General features: G+C 40.9%; 1 protein-coding gene across 13 annotated transcripts in view; it reads right to left on the bottom strand.

The window, feature by feature from the left end:
• ctnnd2b (catenin (cadherin-associated protein), delta 2b) overlaps nucleotides 1-16,806 on the bottom strand; it is a 237,275-nt gene that overhangs the window by 73,469 nt on the left and 147,000 nt on the right. For all 13 annotated transcript variants that reach the window (XM_034702134.1, XM_034702144.1, XM_034702136.1 and 10 more), the window contains 5 exons: nucleotides 14,049-14,197; nucleotides 11,325-11,489; nucleotides 7,150-7,295; nucleotides 5,090-5,337; nucleotides 755-886 (listed from right to left, as the gene is read on the bottom strand). In XM_034702134.1, coding sequence (XP_034558025.1) covers nucleotides 755-886; nucleotides 5,090-5,337; nucleotides 7,150-7,295; nucleotides 11,325-11,489; nucleotides 14,049-14,197 — 840 coding nt within the window. The remainder of the gene's footprint in view (nucleotides 1-754; nucleotides 887-5,089; nucleotides 5,338-7,149; nucleotides 7,296-11,324; nucleotides 11,490-14,048; nucleotides 14,198-16,806) is intronic.

Raw genomic sequence — 16,806 nt, 5'->3', positions numbered from 1 at the left:
ACGACTGAACCGGCGGTGTAGCGTCGACAACATTTTAGGACATGGTTGATTTGCTTTGATTTCAAAGCGCCCGAGCTGACGCCCATGGGATTAATTGAGATTAATTTCAGCCTAGAAAACTAATTAGTTAACAGACTGTGACTGAGAGACAAATTGCCATTGAGACCCCAATTGGATTTGCCTACCTGATTTAGTAAACACTGATACATAATCAGATGGGACGAAGAAATCTCGTATGTTCAGCAGCCATTTAAAAAACACATCTTTCATATTAGATATTAGACTGTGTTTTCTTTTTTTGTTCTACCTCTGAGTCTGTCTTTGATCCATCACTTTTTCAGAGTATCATGTGACGTCTGCTTCTACTCACTGATTTATAAATATAGATGGTCCAGGTGCTGCTGCAGCTATTTATAGTTTTGGGCTACTTTAGACACAGCCTCACTTTCCTCCCAGTTATCCTTCCTTGTTTCCTCTATCGCTTTTTGTCTCCTTTTCTTCTGTCCCTCCCTCACTTATCATCTCCAACATTTATTTCCATAACAGCTTGGATGCTTCTTATCATTATTGGTGAAAATGGAGTACACGCCTTGCATTTCACAGTCCATCGCATGTTTGCTTTCTGCTCAGAACCGCCTGTATCTACTCCTCTAGCCTTCACGGATCAATCTCTGATCCCTCTTTACACCTTAAATAAATACCCCCTCCATCCCCTGTCTTTACTTCTGCAGCCTGTTTATCCCCCTCAGCTCACCTTGTCCTCTCAGGTTGGGTTTGGTGTAGACTCGGTCCTCGTAGATGGGGTCGATGTGGTGTTCAGGGGACTGCAGGGGTCGGAGTTCAGCGCCCAGGTGGCTGTGCTGGCTGCTGTACGAACCTCTGGAGCCTGAAAACACAGCGGATATGAGGTTAGGGATTCTGAGGGATCACAGTGAGCAGTGACCAGGATTTAGATGCTGAACTTTGAAAATGGGGTGAAATCAGGTCTGAACCCCTGAACTAATTTCATCCAGTCTTAAACCAGCTAAAAAGCAGTGGCAACATCTTTTTTTTTCAGAATAAAATCCAACATTCATCACATTTACATACATTAACAGCGTTTTACAACTCCCCTGTCTTAAGTATCACTGTTGAAAAGATTATTTTACAGAGCATCAAAGTGACCCATAAAAACAGTTGATCTGTCAGACATGAATCTGATTCTGTGATCTTCTCTAGTCTGGCCCGTTGCTCACGACTGTCAGCTGATACAGTTGACCACCACTACAGTCCTGTCAGGTATCAGTCAGCTACATCAGCACCCAGGCCTCTGACCTTCATAGTTGGAGCTTCATTGCTGTAGTGTTCATGCATGTGCAGCCTGCTTTTCCTTTTTTCTGTGGGGATGTTTCAAACTTTTCCCTTTGAAATGTCTCCGAGCCTTAGTTAACATCAAAAAGCCCACAATGCTATCATATTCATGAATTGTATGAAAAATGAATCACCTTGAAACTACAGCGCTAAATCGACAGGATTTCAACTTCAGCTGGAACATTTCTTTGGAAAAACACATTCACAATAGAAATTTGTGTGTTCCATTTACCCAAAGAAAAACACATTTATAACATTTATATTTGAACCAAATTGTGCTTTTTAACACATTGATGTCCCATCTCGGTTTTAGCTGGCTGAAAACTCTGGGAAATTAGATCTTGTGGGTTTGGATCTGATTTCACACCATTTTAAATCAAATTATAACATCTAAATCCCAGTTAGTGTTCATTGGGTTTGGCTGTGCAGCCTTGACAACGATGGCAGAACTGTTGTAAAAAACAAGAGAATGATAAAATGACATTGGAAATGTTAAATTATTTCCCCTGTAAGACATTAACTGAAAAAGCTTTGATCACGAACAAGTCACATCACAGGCGAACCAGGACACAGATGAACCTGTTTAGGGGCCCAAAGCAAAGCTAAACCCTTCTTGCCCTCTATAGTTTAAGGCAGGGGTTCTCAAACTTTTTGGAGCCAGGGACCCCTTACAGGTGAGAAAATTGTCCATAATTGTAACACAGATTAAGCACATTAGTGATGTGTCATCATCAAAAGAGAGCCGATGCTTTATAGTGAATCAGAAGAGCGCAGTTTTTTCCTTTCACTGCTTAGCTCTCTCAGTGCTCAGCCCCAGCTCTGCTCACAGCAGAACTTCGTTTTGATTGGTCAGCATGGCGGCCATGCGGCCAATCACATGAGGATATAGGATATAGGTGATGGAGGGGAGGCTGTGTATCGTGGCTTCATCTGTTCCTTCTAAGAGGGTTAGGGTTCTTCTCAAAGATAGGACAAATTCTCACTGAGAGGAGAAATCGGATCAGCCCATCCAAGCTGAGGCATCAGATTGTTCTCAATGCCAACCTGAGGACATTCATAATCTTTGCTCCAGTTTGATTCTGGTTCTGTTTGCTTGAGTTTGGTTCTGGTTCTGTTTGCTTGAGTTTGGTTCTGGTTCTGTTTGCTTGAGTTTGGTTCTGGTTCTGGTTCTGTTTGCTTGACTTGATTCTGGTTCTGATTCTGTTTGCTTGAGTTTGGTTCTGGTTCTGGTTCGGTTCTGGTTCGATTCTGGTTCGGATCTAATTCTGGTCGGTTCTGGTTCGGTTCTGGTTCGGTTCGGATCTGGTTCTGGTTCGTGTCTGGTTCGGTTCTGGTTCGGTTCTGGTTCGGTTCAGTTCTGGTTCGGTTCAGTTCTGGTTCGGTTCAGTTCTGGTTCGGATCTGGCTTGGTTCTGGTTAAGTTCTGGTTCGGTTCTGGTTCTGTTTGCATGAGTTTGGTTCTGGTTCTGTTCGGTTCTGGTTCGGATCTGATTCTGGTTGGTTCTGATTCGGTTCTGATTCGGTTCTGATTCGGTTCGGTTCTGATTCGGTTCTGGTTCGGTTCGAATCTGGTTCTGGTTCGGTTCGAATCTGGTTCTGGTTCGGTTCTGGTTCAGATCTGGTTGAGTTTGGTTTTGGTTCTGTTTGCTTGAGTTTGGTTCTGGTTCTGTTTGCTTGAGTTTGGTTCTGGTTCTGTTTGCTTAAGTTTGGTTCTGGTTCTAACCCTAACCCTAATCCTAATTCCAACCCTAACCCAAACCCAAACCCTAATCCTAACCCTAACCCTAATCCTAACCCAAACCCTAACCCTAATCCTAACCCTAACCCTAATCATAACCCTAACGCAAATCCTAACCCAAACCCTAACCCTAATCATAACCCTAACCCTAATCCTGACGCAAACCCTAACCCTAACCCAAACCCTAACCCTAATCCTAACCCTAACCCTAACCCTAATCCTAACCCTAACTCTAACCCTAACCCTAACCCTAATCCTAATCCTAATCCTAATCCTAACCCTAACTCTAACCCTAACCCTAACCCTAACCCTAACCCTAATCCTAACCCTAACCCTAACCCTAACTCTAATCCTAACCATAACCCTAATCCTAACCCTAACCCTAACCCTAACCCTAACCCTAATCCTAACCCTAACCCTAATCCTAACCCTAATCCTAACCCTAACCCTAATCCTAACCCTAACTCTAATCCTAACCCTAACCCTAACCCTAACCCTAATCCTAACCCTAACTCTAATCCTAACCCTAACCCTAATCCTAACCCTAATCCTAACCCTAACCCTAATCATAACCCTAACCGTAATCATAACCCTAATCATAACCCTAATCATAACCCTAACCCTAACCCTAATCCTAACCCTAACCCTAACCCTAATCCTAACCCTAACCCTAATCATAACCCTAATCATAACCCTAACCCTAATCCTAACCCTAATCCTAACCCTAATCATAACCCTAACCCTAATCATAACCCTAATCCTAATCATAACCCTAACCCTAATCCTAACCCTAATCCTAACCCTAACCCTAATCATAACCCTAACCGTAATCATAACCCTAATCCTAACCCTAATCATAACCCTAACCCTAACCCTAACCCTAATCCTAACCCTAACCCTAATCCTAACCCTAACCCTAATCATAACCCCAATCATAACCCTAACCCTAATCCTAACCCTAATCCTAACCCTAATCCTAACCCTAACCCTAATCATAACCCTAATCCTAATCATAACCCTAACCCTAATCCTAACCCTAATCATAACCCTAACCCTAATCCTAACCCTAACCCTAACCCTAATCCTAACCCTAACCCTAACCCTAATCCTAATCCTAACCCTAACCCAAACCCTAACCCTAACCCTAACCCTAATCATAACCCTAACCCTAATCATAACCCTAACCCTAACCCTAACCGTAACCCTAACCCTAATCCTAACCCTAATCATAACCCTAATCATAAACCTTAACCCTAATCCTAACCCTAACCCTAACCCTAACTCTAACCCTAACCCTAATCATAACCCTAACCCAATCCCTAATCATAACCCTAACCCTAATCATAACCCTAATCCTAACCCTTACCCTAATCATTAAGGTAAAGAACAAAATCTGGAGGTTGGGCTGGTGACTGTTCACTTTCTGGGCACTGCGGAGGTGCAAGGCACGGAACCCCCAACTCCTCAGAGCACCTGCCCCTGTGCAGCAACCTCCCTCTGACATCTCTTTATTTGTGCATGTCCACAGGTACCTGTTTGTTCATGTATATGTATTCCTGGCCAGTGTGTGTGTTGCATGTTTGAAAAAAGAGTTGAAACATTTGACATTCCCCTCTGCTACTTCTTAGCTTTTTCAACATTTAAGAGCAACATTTCAAATCCAGATTTGGTAGCCAGGATCAAAGGGAAAGTCTGGCACTTTGAGCTACTTTTTGGAAGTCTCCTCTGTAGAGACACTTAATCTAATTTATGAATTGTGTGGAAATTCATGAGAACATTTATAATGTAATACATTTTGGATCAAACCTCAGGCAAATTCAATCAGATATTTGATAATGTTTTGTCTTTTTGATCATGCTGATGAATACCAATTAGACAAAGAGGGACAATGGGCTCTGAGCATATCAGTAAATAAATGCAGCAGCAAATTAAAATAAATCAATAAATAAATCAACATAATTTCACAAAACCACATAGAAAGTAAGAAAGCAGTTGTCTTGACCTCGACCTGCCAGGCTTCCAGGCCTCTGCAGGGTCGCGTTGGCGTACAGCTCGTGGGAGATCTTGTAGGTATCCCCTCCGATGTGGTGCAGCATTCTCTTGGTGGGCGACAGGGTGGCGTAGCTGCCCACCACCGAGCTCAGCTGGTGGATGGGCGACGAGGAGTGGTTTCCTGGGGAGGCCACCATGGGGAGTGGGGAGGAGGAACCAGCGGCACCCGAGGCCACCATGTTGATGGGTGATGAGGTGCTGCAGGAGGAGAAAATGGAACAGATATTCAGACTACATATCAGAATAATTTAACCCATGAGTGTTTACACCGTCTGCTCCAGTGGGTCAGACTGTGAACACCACAGAGTCTCAAAATGACCCTTCAGTGTTCAACTAAAACCAAAACAAGGTAACCTGGGTTCATTTCAGTTAAGACAAGATCAGTTGTGATTCTGTGTCCGGCAGGACACTAAGACTCTGCAAGTTACTGACTTCAGAGGGGGGCTGATTATTTGTAATAATCCATCCTAATTTATATAAATAATAAGACCCAACACTATTTACTACGTACGTTAAGTTGCATAAGTACACAGAGAGGGAGAGAGTAGAACAAACATAACTGGCTGAATATAAAATGTAAATGTTTGAAGTGTTTGCTGTATGTTTTTGTTGATTGTTACTGTTCTGTTTTTTGTTTTTAACTCTGTAAAGCACTTTGAATTGCTCTTTGTATGAATGGTGCTTTATAAATAGCCTTGCCTTGCCTTGCCTATGAGTTTGTAAGATATGATCTGCTGACAGCAGTCATGATCACGATTGCGATTGGTCATATGTTGCGAAGTTTACCCTGGTTATGTGGATGCACTCAAAGGAACTCTGGGTTGATTTATCAGGTTGCTATCCAGCTTTTTGTTCACAAGAAAGGGGCGGGGATAGCAGCACAGACCAATCAGAAACATTAACAAGTGTGATGTCAGCAGATCGTCGTATTTTACAAATGCAGAGCTAAATATGATCTACAAAATATATGGAGAAGTTAAACTCATAATCCAAACTAAAACAAACACAGCTGCATCTGCACAATAGAAATATTAATGACTATGGATGCACAAACTGAAGCTCATAATATCACTTTGCTTTAGTTCACACTCTGGATCTTTCTAATAACTCCTGTTTATTCCCTCAAATTAATCTGTTGCCTGGACATATTCTTGTGTTGTGTGTGATAGAAGAGACTTGGGCTAATACTTAATCTGCGGCCCCGATGGTTTCAAAGGAACAGTGGGAAACTAATGAAAACAAATATGAAAACATGATTAAAAGCAAACACAGCAAGTCATTTTTAATAATTTGACTACAACCACAACTGGCCTCCAGTGCTTTTCCAGCCTCTGTAGTAGGATGATAGCATAAAAATTATAATAAATATCTTTCATGATTATATGTCACTTCATCATTCAGGATCCACAAAGAGCTTGTTGGTCTCTCTCTCCCTCCTCCGTTCTCACGTTCAGCTCATAAACCTCCGTGGTCCAAGACAAGTGCTCAGCATGAGCCACCGCAGTGATCTACCCAGGTAAGAAGTGAACCAACTTTTGGGCACCCTGAAGTTCCCTCCATATCAGACAATCCACAGAACTTTGTTGGATATCTTTGGGGAATTTCAAATGAAGTTTTGTGTCTTTGAACAACATTTGGCTACACAGCGTGAGCTTGCAGAGACTGGCCCACCAGCAATCTGCTACTTTATTAGGAGTTTAACACTGTGGGATTCTTATTGTACAATCTAACTGTGCTCCAGGTGCTTCATTAAAGAGTTAGGAGATAGAAGTTGTGCTCTTCTTTACTATATAGAATTCTGAACACTGTAAAGTTTCTGTGGTTAACTTAAGACAGTCCAGGGGTATAAAGAAATCTATTTTTCAAAATAAATTCACGTTGAAACCCAAAAAAGAAATGGTCATCTGTGCTGATCTTGAATCCTATCAACCCCTGCAAATATACATATATAGAGTATATCCCTTTTATGAGCCCTCATTAAATACCCTGGTTCACATCAGCTGGACTGACCTGTAGGACTTGGCGAGTCGGCTGGGCGACTGTTTGGGCGAGGACACCCTCTGCAGCGTGGCGTAGCTGGGCATGTCAGAGGAGGCTGGACCCAGGCGCTGCAGCTTGGTAGGAGATCCCACCGCCTGCTGAGGGGAGCTCACACGCTGTAATAGAAGAGATGTACTTCATTAAAGAAGGATGTCACTCACTTTAAATATTCATCTTCTCTTCTCACTCCTATCATTATTTTCAGAGAGATGAACAACTCCCCCTGGAGCAGGATAACCAGAGAGCAGAGAGTCTAATCTGCGATAACATCCTGATGAAGAGCTCGGAGCCATCAGACCAAACATGAAGGGATGACTGAACTTTTAGAACCAAATGAACTTGAAATGTGACTGCAGGCAAACGAGCCGCCAAATTAAGTTCCCTCCCAATTCTTCACATTCATTCTCAATTTGTTCCAACTGAAGAAAAGAGTTGAGGAAATATTTTCCAAGTCTTGCAGTAACAGAACTAAAGGTACAATTTTAAACAGTTCATTAATATGGATGAGGACGAGATGTGCTGAAGTGCAGACGCTGCAAATTTTTTGATTCACTTGAACGACGTCGGTACATCTGCTTAAACAAATTCAAAGACACGATTATGCAGCGTTCTTCAAATCTTTCATTCTGAGTCCAGATTTTAATGCAGCTAAAGAAGCAATAACAAATTGAATCACCACCAAAGGCCAGTATTTAATGCTGCATTGTGGCTGCACTGCTGACCCGTCCGTTCGTGTACCTGCTTTTTGCAGAAACCATTTGTGCTAATTGCAAAGAAGATGCAAGAAAAGCAATTTCTTCAATTGCCGCCATGATAGCATTTAAAGCTGAAATGAAGAGTCAGCAAAGTTTGACCACAACAGCAGTTCACTCTGAGGTATCCCTCTGTCTGTGGTTCACAAAGCCTCGACGCTGTCTACAAATTAGACTCAGACTTTGCAGGTAGAGAAACAGCAGAGAGGTTGAATCTTCTGCAAGTCTGTGAGGGTGAGCTCTTCTGTTTGGTCAGTGCACAGAACTCATGCAGGATTAGTTTAGTAGTTCACAGATTTTTTTTTTGTCAACAAAGCTAAAAATAAGTAATCTCCTGGAGGCATTATACATCGGTGAGTGACAATAAGTTAGGCTTAGATCTGGTGGACTATTAGCTTTTTAGTGAGCAATCTCAAATTGATCAAGTTAGCCATGACCGCAGGCGGAGAATAAGCCCAGAAACTCAGTCATAACACAGGGTTCTTTATTTTTCTTCTGCAGTGGGCTGTCTACTCCCCCCGGCATTTTGTTCTCAGGATTGTACATAATTTGATTTCTTTGAAAGTTACTGAACAGGAATAAAGAAATCCTTCCAGGCTAGCTCTCTTTCTTCTTGTAAATATCATTTTTTGGTCTCCTTTATTGGAAAGTGGAGGCTCTACAGAGATGCTTTAGAGGGTTTAAATTGAACATTGCTGCTGCAGGGAGGGACCTGGAAACAGCATTTGGGGTGCTGTGCTAAACAGCAGTTCCTTGAGCTTCAGACTGAAAGCGTGTTGGCTGTGGGACGGCTTCATTTTGATGTCAGCGGGCATGTTTCAGACTGCTGGGGTGAGAGCCCATCTCACGTCCGTCTTATGCACCGAAAGTCTACACCTATGTTTCTGCAAGCCGTGCAATGATCTTGTCCAAAGAGAAAGAAAAATTATGATGATGAATGATGAGGGCTGTATTGACTTAGCATCAGCTATAGTCATGTCACAGGCATGATAAACAAAGTATGGTAACACTTCTGGTATGATTTTCAAAGTAAAAGTCCTTTGCATGCCTTTGGAAACCTTTTCAGCTTCATTATTGTAAAATCATGAGTGGATTAAACACATCAACCCTAGAACGCTATCGCCGGGTGATTGTCACCCAAGCAAACACATTGACATGATTTTCATTATGTTGTGTTTGTCTGAGTGTTATGGGTCCCTGGGTAGCTTCAGCATCGTCTTTGACGTCTTTGAAGGCGTGGGTGTTTCCCTACTCCAAAACACACTTTTTCCTACAGGCACGTGTTCGGGTGATTTTCACCCAGCAATGGTGATTTTTTGTTTCTCTCTCCTGCAGCTGTTTGTGTGTCAAGGAGACTGTGCCTTCACCAGGGAAGTCTCAAATGTCCCAGGAATGGGTGGACCGAACACAAAGTTTCCAGTTTCATCATTCTTTTTTTTTTTAAGAGTTTTTTGTTCTAGAATTCCAACTTTTTCAGTAAATTTGGAGCATTGTTTTAGGGTCCCACCATGATTTTGACATGGCACAGTTTAAAATAAAAGAACAATACTCTAATTTGTCAGGTATTGTCATATTTTGATATATTTTGATGACAAATACTTTTTATTGGGTATATTATATCAGGTAAAAAACAGCCGGCGTTAGTGATGGTGTTACTAATTTTAGCGATAGTGTTCTAGGGTTTAACTCAGACAGTTACAAAACTTTTACTGATGTTTGTCTTGTTTTAAAGTTTTCAACATGTGTGCGAGGCAAATGTCACAACTTTGACCCTGCTGCTATCATCACCACCGCTCATGGTTTAAGTTTCTTTGTTGCTCTCACCTGCCTCACCCGCGTGTCTAAAATTGCTGGACAGGATCCAACGTTTAAACATTTGTGTAGTTAAGCCTGCCAAATTAGCATTATCTCATATGTATCTCATATGTAACTTATAACACAAAAGAATGTGTTGTTTTAAAAGGACTCCAGGAGACTTCAGTTATTTGTGGAATGGGGAGGATTCAGGAATTTCTAAAAGAAGAACACCTTGCTAATAAATATGATTGACTGTGACAGTTGACCTCTTTGATATGGTCACTTCAAGGTTTTCAGAGATGGAGTCCAATAATAGCTAATGTTAAACTGAGGTTGAAGAGTCCATATATGTGTGTGTTTTGAGGACACCTTCATCCTATTTAAGAAGGAGCATGGAGACAGTCAACAGGACGCTTCATCTGACCAAGTCGTCCTTCGAGCATCCACGGTGCTTGTTTGATACTGATGCTGATTGTAATAAACCTGATTACTATCCAAGCAAGCCAGTGTCACGAGGTTCCTTCAACATCTGCACATCACGGGCTGTTAAGATACGACAAGCACTCTAATGGAAACTAGCGTTTTAGCCACATTGTTTTGAGGCAAATAGATACTAACGATTTCACCTCAACCTACCTATGGTGTCAACAGGCAGAAGCAAAATGTGCTGGAACTCTTTTCCGCTGATTGATTTGACATGACGTGTGATCAGTTTGCTTGGTGTTGCTCATGTTAGTGAAAGTTAATAACCGTCATGAAGGGGTTTTGACCAAATCAGAATCAAGCATCTTACACAGCGGGAGGATCAGTAAGAGAGCCGGGAAATAAACAGTTTTTTCCAACCCCTCAAAAATAAGAATAGCCAATACCAAAGCAAAAACTCTGTCGTGCTAATCCTAGCAAATGTTCACATGTTGATTAATGAGCACTATCCTAATTCAATGGACTCTAAATAAATAAATAAAACCTACAGTCACTGATTTTAAAATGAAATGGACTGATTCCTATAATATTCCAGTTTTATTTGCTGGTGTGACAAAAACCTTCGAAGGATTCCAGTCCAGTTCAAAAACCTCCAAATGCAACCAAACCACCTTTGCACAACTACTGACTTCACTTCCTCCACTTCTCCTCCTGTGCAGCCCTTCGACATTAAGAATCTGTTCTTAGCACTTCGTGGATAAAGGGGCACATGAAGGGAATTAACTAACTGCATGGAGGTGAATTATTTAGAAGGAGATTATCTAGAATTTAGGATGTCTTGTTTTTTAAAACATAACTCTGCTTTGCCATCGGACTCAATTGCCCCTCTTATGAATCAGAGAGCTCTCTGCCTCTGCAAAGGAGCAGTGAATAAAGTTTAGAGAGCCACACAGGGAGTATGTGAAGCTCAGGAGATAGATTTCCACTGAAGCGCTCCCTGGATGTCTAAGGAATGATAGAATCAATAAAGCAGGCCCATCGTAGCCCCTAAACTTTTTTTCTTTTAGTGGAGTTACAGCAGTGTGAAGGAGAGTGTACTATCAAGGAGGAGTGGAGAGAGCATCTGTCAGACCAAAACTTCAACATCAAAGTTATCTGCTCAGGGACTTGTACCTGTGCGGGCAAAGTGGCACAGGAGTAATACATGGATGGCCCAACAGGTGCAGATCCACCCTCAGTGGGCATGAAGGCGCTGCCATGGGCCTGCTGGGCAAATGAGTCTCTCTGGGACTGAGAGTCTGTTCCTGCTAGGTGGGCAGCTGCACGGCTGGATGTCACCTAGAGAGGACAGAGAAGGGAGAAAGATGAGAGAGAGGGAGGCAGGGGTGGAGAGAACAGAAAAAGTGCACATGGAAATGAAGCAAGATGAGGGTAGAAGGAGGGAGGAAAAGAGGAGTGAGTTGAAGTCAGTGCAAGGGAAATCATCAGAGGAGACAGAGGAACACTATGTGTGATGGAGGGGAGTAGTAAAGAAAAAAGGGAAGTATAGCAAAAGACCTCAACCAGGCGTCTCTCCCTGGCACTGTCATCCCTGTCCTCTTTCTAGCAGCTCACTTCAGACTCCTCCCTCTGTTTTCTCTATCCTCCTGGCTCTGCCCTTCCTGTCTTCTTTCCAACACATATAGACCTCTCTTTTTTACTCCCTCTGTCTTCTTTCCTCCCTTGCCTCATTTCAGATGGAAGTATAGGGGAGAGCGAACAGCCTAACCTAGTTCCTCACCCCGGCTCTTCATCCTCTGTCCTTCTTCTAACACCTCTAGACTGTGTTTTTGAAGGGAGGTGCTCACTGGTGATGGGTCTCTCTGCCAATCTGTACCCATCTATCTTCATGTTTGGGTGTTCAGTCAGTGACATAAACGGCTGTGACTTATTGGTAAAGCATAAATCCTGATGATGGCGTAATGTGATGGGTTTTCCACTGAGCGCTTATCCTTTTCATAAGAATACAATTACTGTAAGTTTATTTTAAAAGTACTCATAAATGCAGGATTAGCTAAAGCCTCTGTGTTGTACCAGCCAAGCCCAGTGCACCGATTGGTTAAATTAAAAACTATAATTATAATTTAGGAATATTTTCATTGTTAATCAAATTTCGAGACAACAGCAAACGAAGAACAACAATAGATTATAAAAAGAAAATATTACTTCAAACACTGATAACTACAACTGTGCAGCTTTCATCTGTCAAACATATTCACACTCAAATGATCCTAAATCCTGGTTGTGAAATATTTCCACCTGATTAATAAGTGCTCTAGTTTAAGGTGACCCTGTAGCTCAGACCAAGATAACGGAGACACATCACAAACACGCTTCTTCTAAACACAGATGGAGTTTGTGAAATGACAGAAGTGATGTGTTCATGAGACAAATCAGAACCCAGCATGGTGCACTGAGTCTAACATTTCAGTGAAGATGAGGTAGCATGCATGTAAGGATTATCACTGTGATGAACTACTGATATAAACATTGCTTGAGTGAGTTTCTGCCTGACAACAAGAGAAAGACAAAATTTAGAAGAAACATTCCATGTAAAGACTTTCTGTTTGATTTAAAGGAGAGTTTCTTCAAGGAACAAAAACAAGTATTTAAACACTTCAAGACTCTCAGTAACAATCTGATCACATCTATAAATGTCCACTTTAATCTGATTATAATTGACCTGCAGTAACCTCCTACAGCTGATGATAAACACTGGAGAACCATGAGTGTCAGTTGTTAGCAGACTGCGCTAATACTGGGTATAAACAGCTAAACAACTCCAAACATTATTCTAGTGATTTTGTATTCTTTATTTACCTAAGCTCTACCATGCCCAGTATAAACCTGATATCAGAAAGGCTTTGGGAAACTTCAGTGACTGCACTTCAGATTCAGACTAAAACTCATATTTTAACCCACACATGTTGACAACAATGTGCACTAGCAGTGACAAGTTTGGAATCACCTTCTCATTCAATGGTTTTTATTCATTTTAATTATTTTCAACATTGAAGATTAATACTGAAGACATCAGAACTATGAAATAATATGGTTGTGCCATAATATGGATTACAACAGCAGTCAAATAGGGCTATCCACTGTGTGCTAACCCTACCTCTGAACAACACAACTTGTAATGTGTTGCAAGAAATTTGTATTTTAGTTTCCTCCTGCTGGTTATGTAAAGGTATTGAATTTTTATGACTTAATGAATTCCATTATTTTCATAGGAGAAGCTGACAGACGCAAAGCTGCTTAATTGTAATATTCGTACGCCAAAACATTGTTACTTGTGTTTACTTGTTTCTGTTTTCACTTTTTTTGTATATTTTCAGTTTTACAACGATGGATATCTTCACGAGAATGATGACAACAGTAAAGGTCATTGAACTTTACTAAGCTGTCTTTCGATTTGTGTACAGACAGACATTGGGGACAGAATACAACTGATGGTCTTAAACACATTAAGAAGGCAAGTCATTCTACAAATGAACTCTTGACAAGGCTCATGTTAATTAGAAACCATTCCAGGAGACCACTTCATGAAGCAGACTGAAAGAATACCAAGAGTGTGCAAAGCTGTCATGAAGGGAAAAAGGGGGCTACTTTACAGAATCTAAAATATAAAACATATTCTGCTTCGTTTAACACTTTTTTGTGAATTAAATAATTCCATATATGTTCTTTCATAGTTTAGAATGTATTCGGTATTAATCTACAGTGTTTCAAATAATTAAAATAAATAAAAACCGTTGAATGGGAAGGTGTTTCCTAACTTTTGACTGGTAGTGTACATCAGACCCTAAATGATATGGATCAAAGGTTAATGTGGAATCAGGCGTCCATTAGTCGTACCTGGTTGTAGATGTGAACGGCCCCTCCGACTTGCCCGCGTCCACCAACCGACTCGCCAAGTGTCATCCCCTGGTTGCTATGGTAACCGGCTGCTGCGTAGGCATCCTGGTTGTTGAGCTGCAGAGCGCTCTGGGACAGAAGACCTTGTCCTGGTGGAGAACAGAAAAAGAAAAAATATTGAGGTGTCGAGCTCGAGGGATGTAAAGTGTGGTGATGTCGTGTTTGAACAGAGGTTTAGGATTCCTGTCAGAAGGCACCTGAAGACTTCTATCAGACAACTCCTGTAACAGATTATCTTTGAGATCAAATGTAGTCTCTTCATGGCCTTGAAGGTGTGTGAATAAGATGACAAAACTGTTCTTTTTTTTCCATTTCTAACAGCAGCTGAATTAAAGAGAAGAAAGGAGAGGACTAAAAGAGTAAAATAGAAATGCTTGTCCATTTTTTTCAGACAACCATTTGCTTTTAACTCTGATGTTGCTCCAGCCGCTCTGCACTCTTTTTCTCTCATGCTCTGTGACCCTTAAATCTCACCTTGTTCCTGACCTCCATTTAAAACCCACACTCACATACTCTCTCTGTCTGTATCTCATCCCTCTTCAGTCTTACCTGTCTTTCTATAAGCACTCAGTTTTATTCAGCTGGAGGAACATCAGAGTGTTTATGTCACGGTGGTATTAAAACAGTCAAAATCCTCAGTTTTCAGAGTGTATTCTATGCTTTTCTACTTACTTCAAATATTTACTGAGGCTCAGAGAAACGTATGTGCACTTCAAGGTTCAAAAATATTTTATTTATAACTTTATTTATAGAAGAGAGGACAGTGGATAGAGTAGGAAACTGGGAGCAAGGGGGAGAATGACATGAGGGAAAAGGACCACAGGCTGGAATCAAACCTCGGCGTGCATCTTAACTCTTAGGCTAAATGCAAGCCCAGGTTAAAGAATATTTGATCAAACGCTGTGAGGAACTTCTGGTTTGTGTTGGTTTTGGTGCCCCCTGTTGGTAAATATACACTACCAGTGGAAAGTTTGGACACACCTTCTCACTCAAGGGTTTGTATTTATTTGAATTATTTGAAACACTGTAGATTAATACTAAAGGCATCAAAACTATGAAAGAACATATGAAGAGTTAATTTGCAAAAACAGATAACTCTGTTTTTATAAATTTTCAAACAAGATATTTCTTCTTGATCGATAGATTCCTAATAAAGTTACATTTTCAAGATATCTCTGATTAGTAAAGTCATTTTCACTTAGTCAAAGCCACCCAACCTCAGTTGATTGATCATATCAAAAGCTAGAAATAGAAAAAATATGTTTTATGAAACATTTTTTAAATTTTTCAAAAGTGAGTTAACTGTATTTGCAAATTAACTCTTCATATATGGAATTATTTGATTTAAAAAAAAGTGTTAAACAAAGCAGAATATGTTTTATATTTTAGATTCTGTAAAGTAGCCCCCTTTTTTCCTTCATGACAGCTTTGCACACTCTTGGTATTCTCTCAGTCTGCTTCATGAAGTGGTCTCCTGGAATGGTTTCTAACTAACTTGAGCCTTGTCAAGAGTTCATTTGTGGAATGACTTGCCTTCTTAATGTGTTTGAGACCATCAGTTGTGTTGTTCAGAGGTAGGGTTAGCACACAATGGATAGCCCTATTTGACTGCTGTTGTAATCCATATTATGGCATAACCAGATTATTTCATAGTTTTGATGTCTTCAGTATTAATCTACAATGTTGAAAATAATTAAAATAAATAAAAACCATTGAATGAGAAGGTGTGTCCAAACTTTTGACTGGTAGTAGAAAATAATATACCACCAACATACGAGCAGTAAAGAATGAAGAGCAGCTACACTGCTTATTAATGGGAACAACGACTCCCTCTTGGTAAATGTTCCAGACTGCATTCACTCATCTACTCACCCTGACTGTCAATTAAAGGCTGTTCTGTGTAAAGCTCCTGAACAACGTCTGGACATTTTAGTATCGCAGTGCCTGTTTAACAGAGGCTCCAGATAGATACAGATAAAGTTGGAAATCAGTGAAATAGTTCACCATCTCTCAGTGCCACATATTTCAGAAGGACGTGAAAATGAATTCAATGAGCAGCTCTCTGGTCTGAGCGTTGAGTTATTCCACCACGCACTGAAGCTGATAAATAACCCAAACAGACAGACATGAGGTGTTAGAAACATTAATGAATGTCTGGCACGACAAAAGTGTGTTCTCAGAGGGAATAAAGCGACACAGCATCTGTGACGTCTAATAACAACTCCACAAAGAGATGGATGTCTGGGTTTGTTGATTTGTCTCCTACAGTTGAACAAATTCTGTGACATGTTGACCTGAAGGAGGACTGAGCGCTCCTCTAAAGCACTCAGTGAAGTTGTTGACGCCGTCAGATGAAACAAAGAAGTCATTAGCGCTGTCTGTCCATCTGGAGAGGCAAAAATAGATCCAGGAATGCATCTTACTTCATCCTCTAACATTTCTTTTAAGAACGGAGAAGGTTTGAAGCAAGTGTTTATCTCACTTTGACTGAGAGAGGAATGAAGAAAAGCCACCAAAGACAACGTTTTCTCTTTTGTGAAACACAACCGGTGACTAAGCTGAGACCTCGTTACATGCCTTCTACACTTTGTAATATAATCTGTCTGCTGAGAGATAAATACAATGTGAGATTAGCTGAGTGAGCTGCTTTTATTCTCACAATTTTCTTTCCACATCTGAGCTTTAGACCCATCAAAGA

This window comes from Notolabrus celidotus, chromosome 15, assembly GCF_009762535.1.
Source record: "Notolabrus celidotus isolate fNotCel1 chromosome 15, fNotCel1.pri, whole genome shotgun sequence".
Lineage (NCBI taxonomy): Eukaryota > Metazoa > Chordata > Actinopteri > Labriformes > Labridae > Notolabrus > Notolabrus celidotus.
This window is presented reverse-complemented; position numbering and strand designations above follow the sequence as displayed.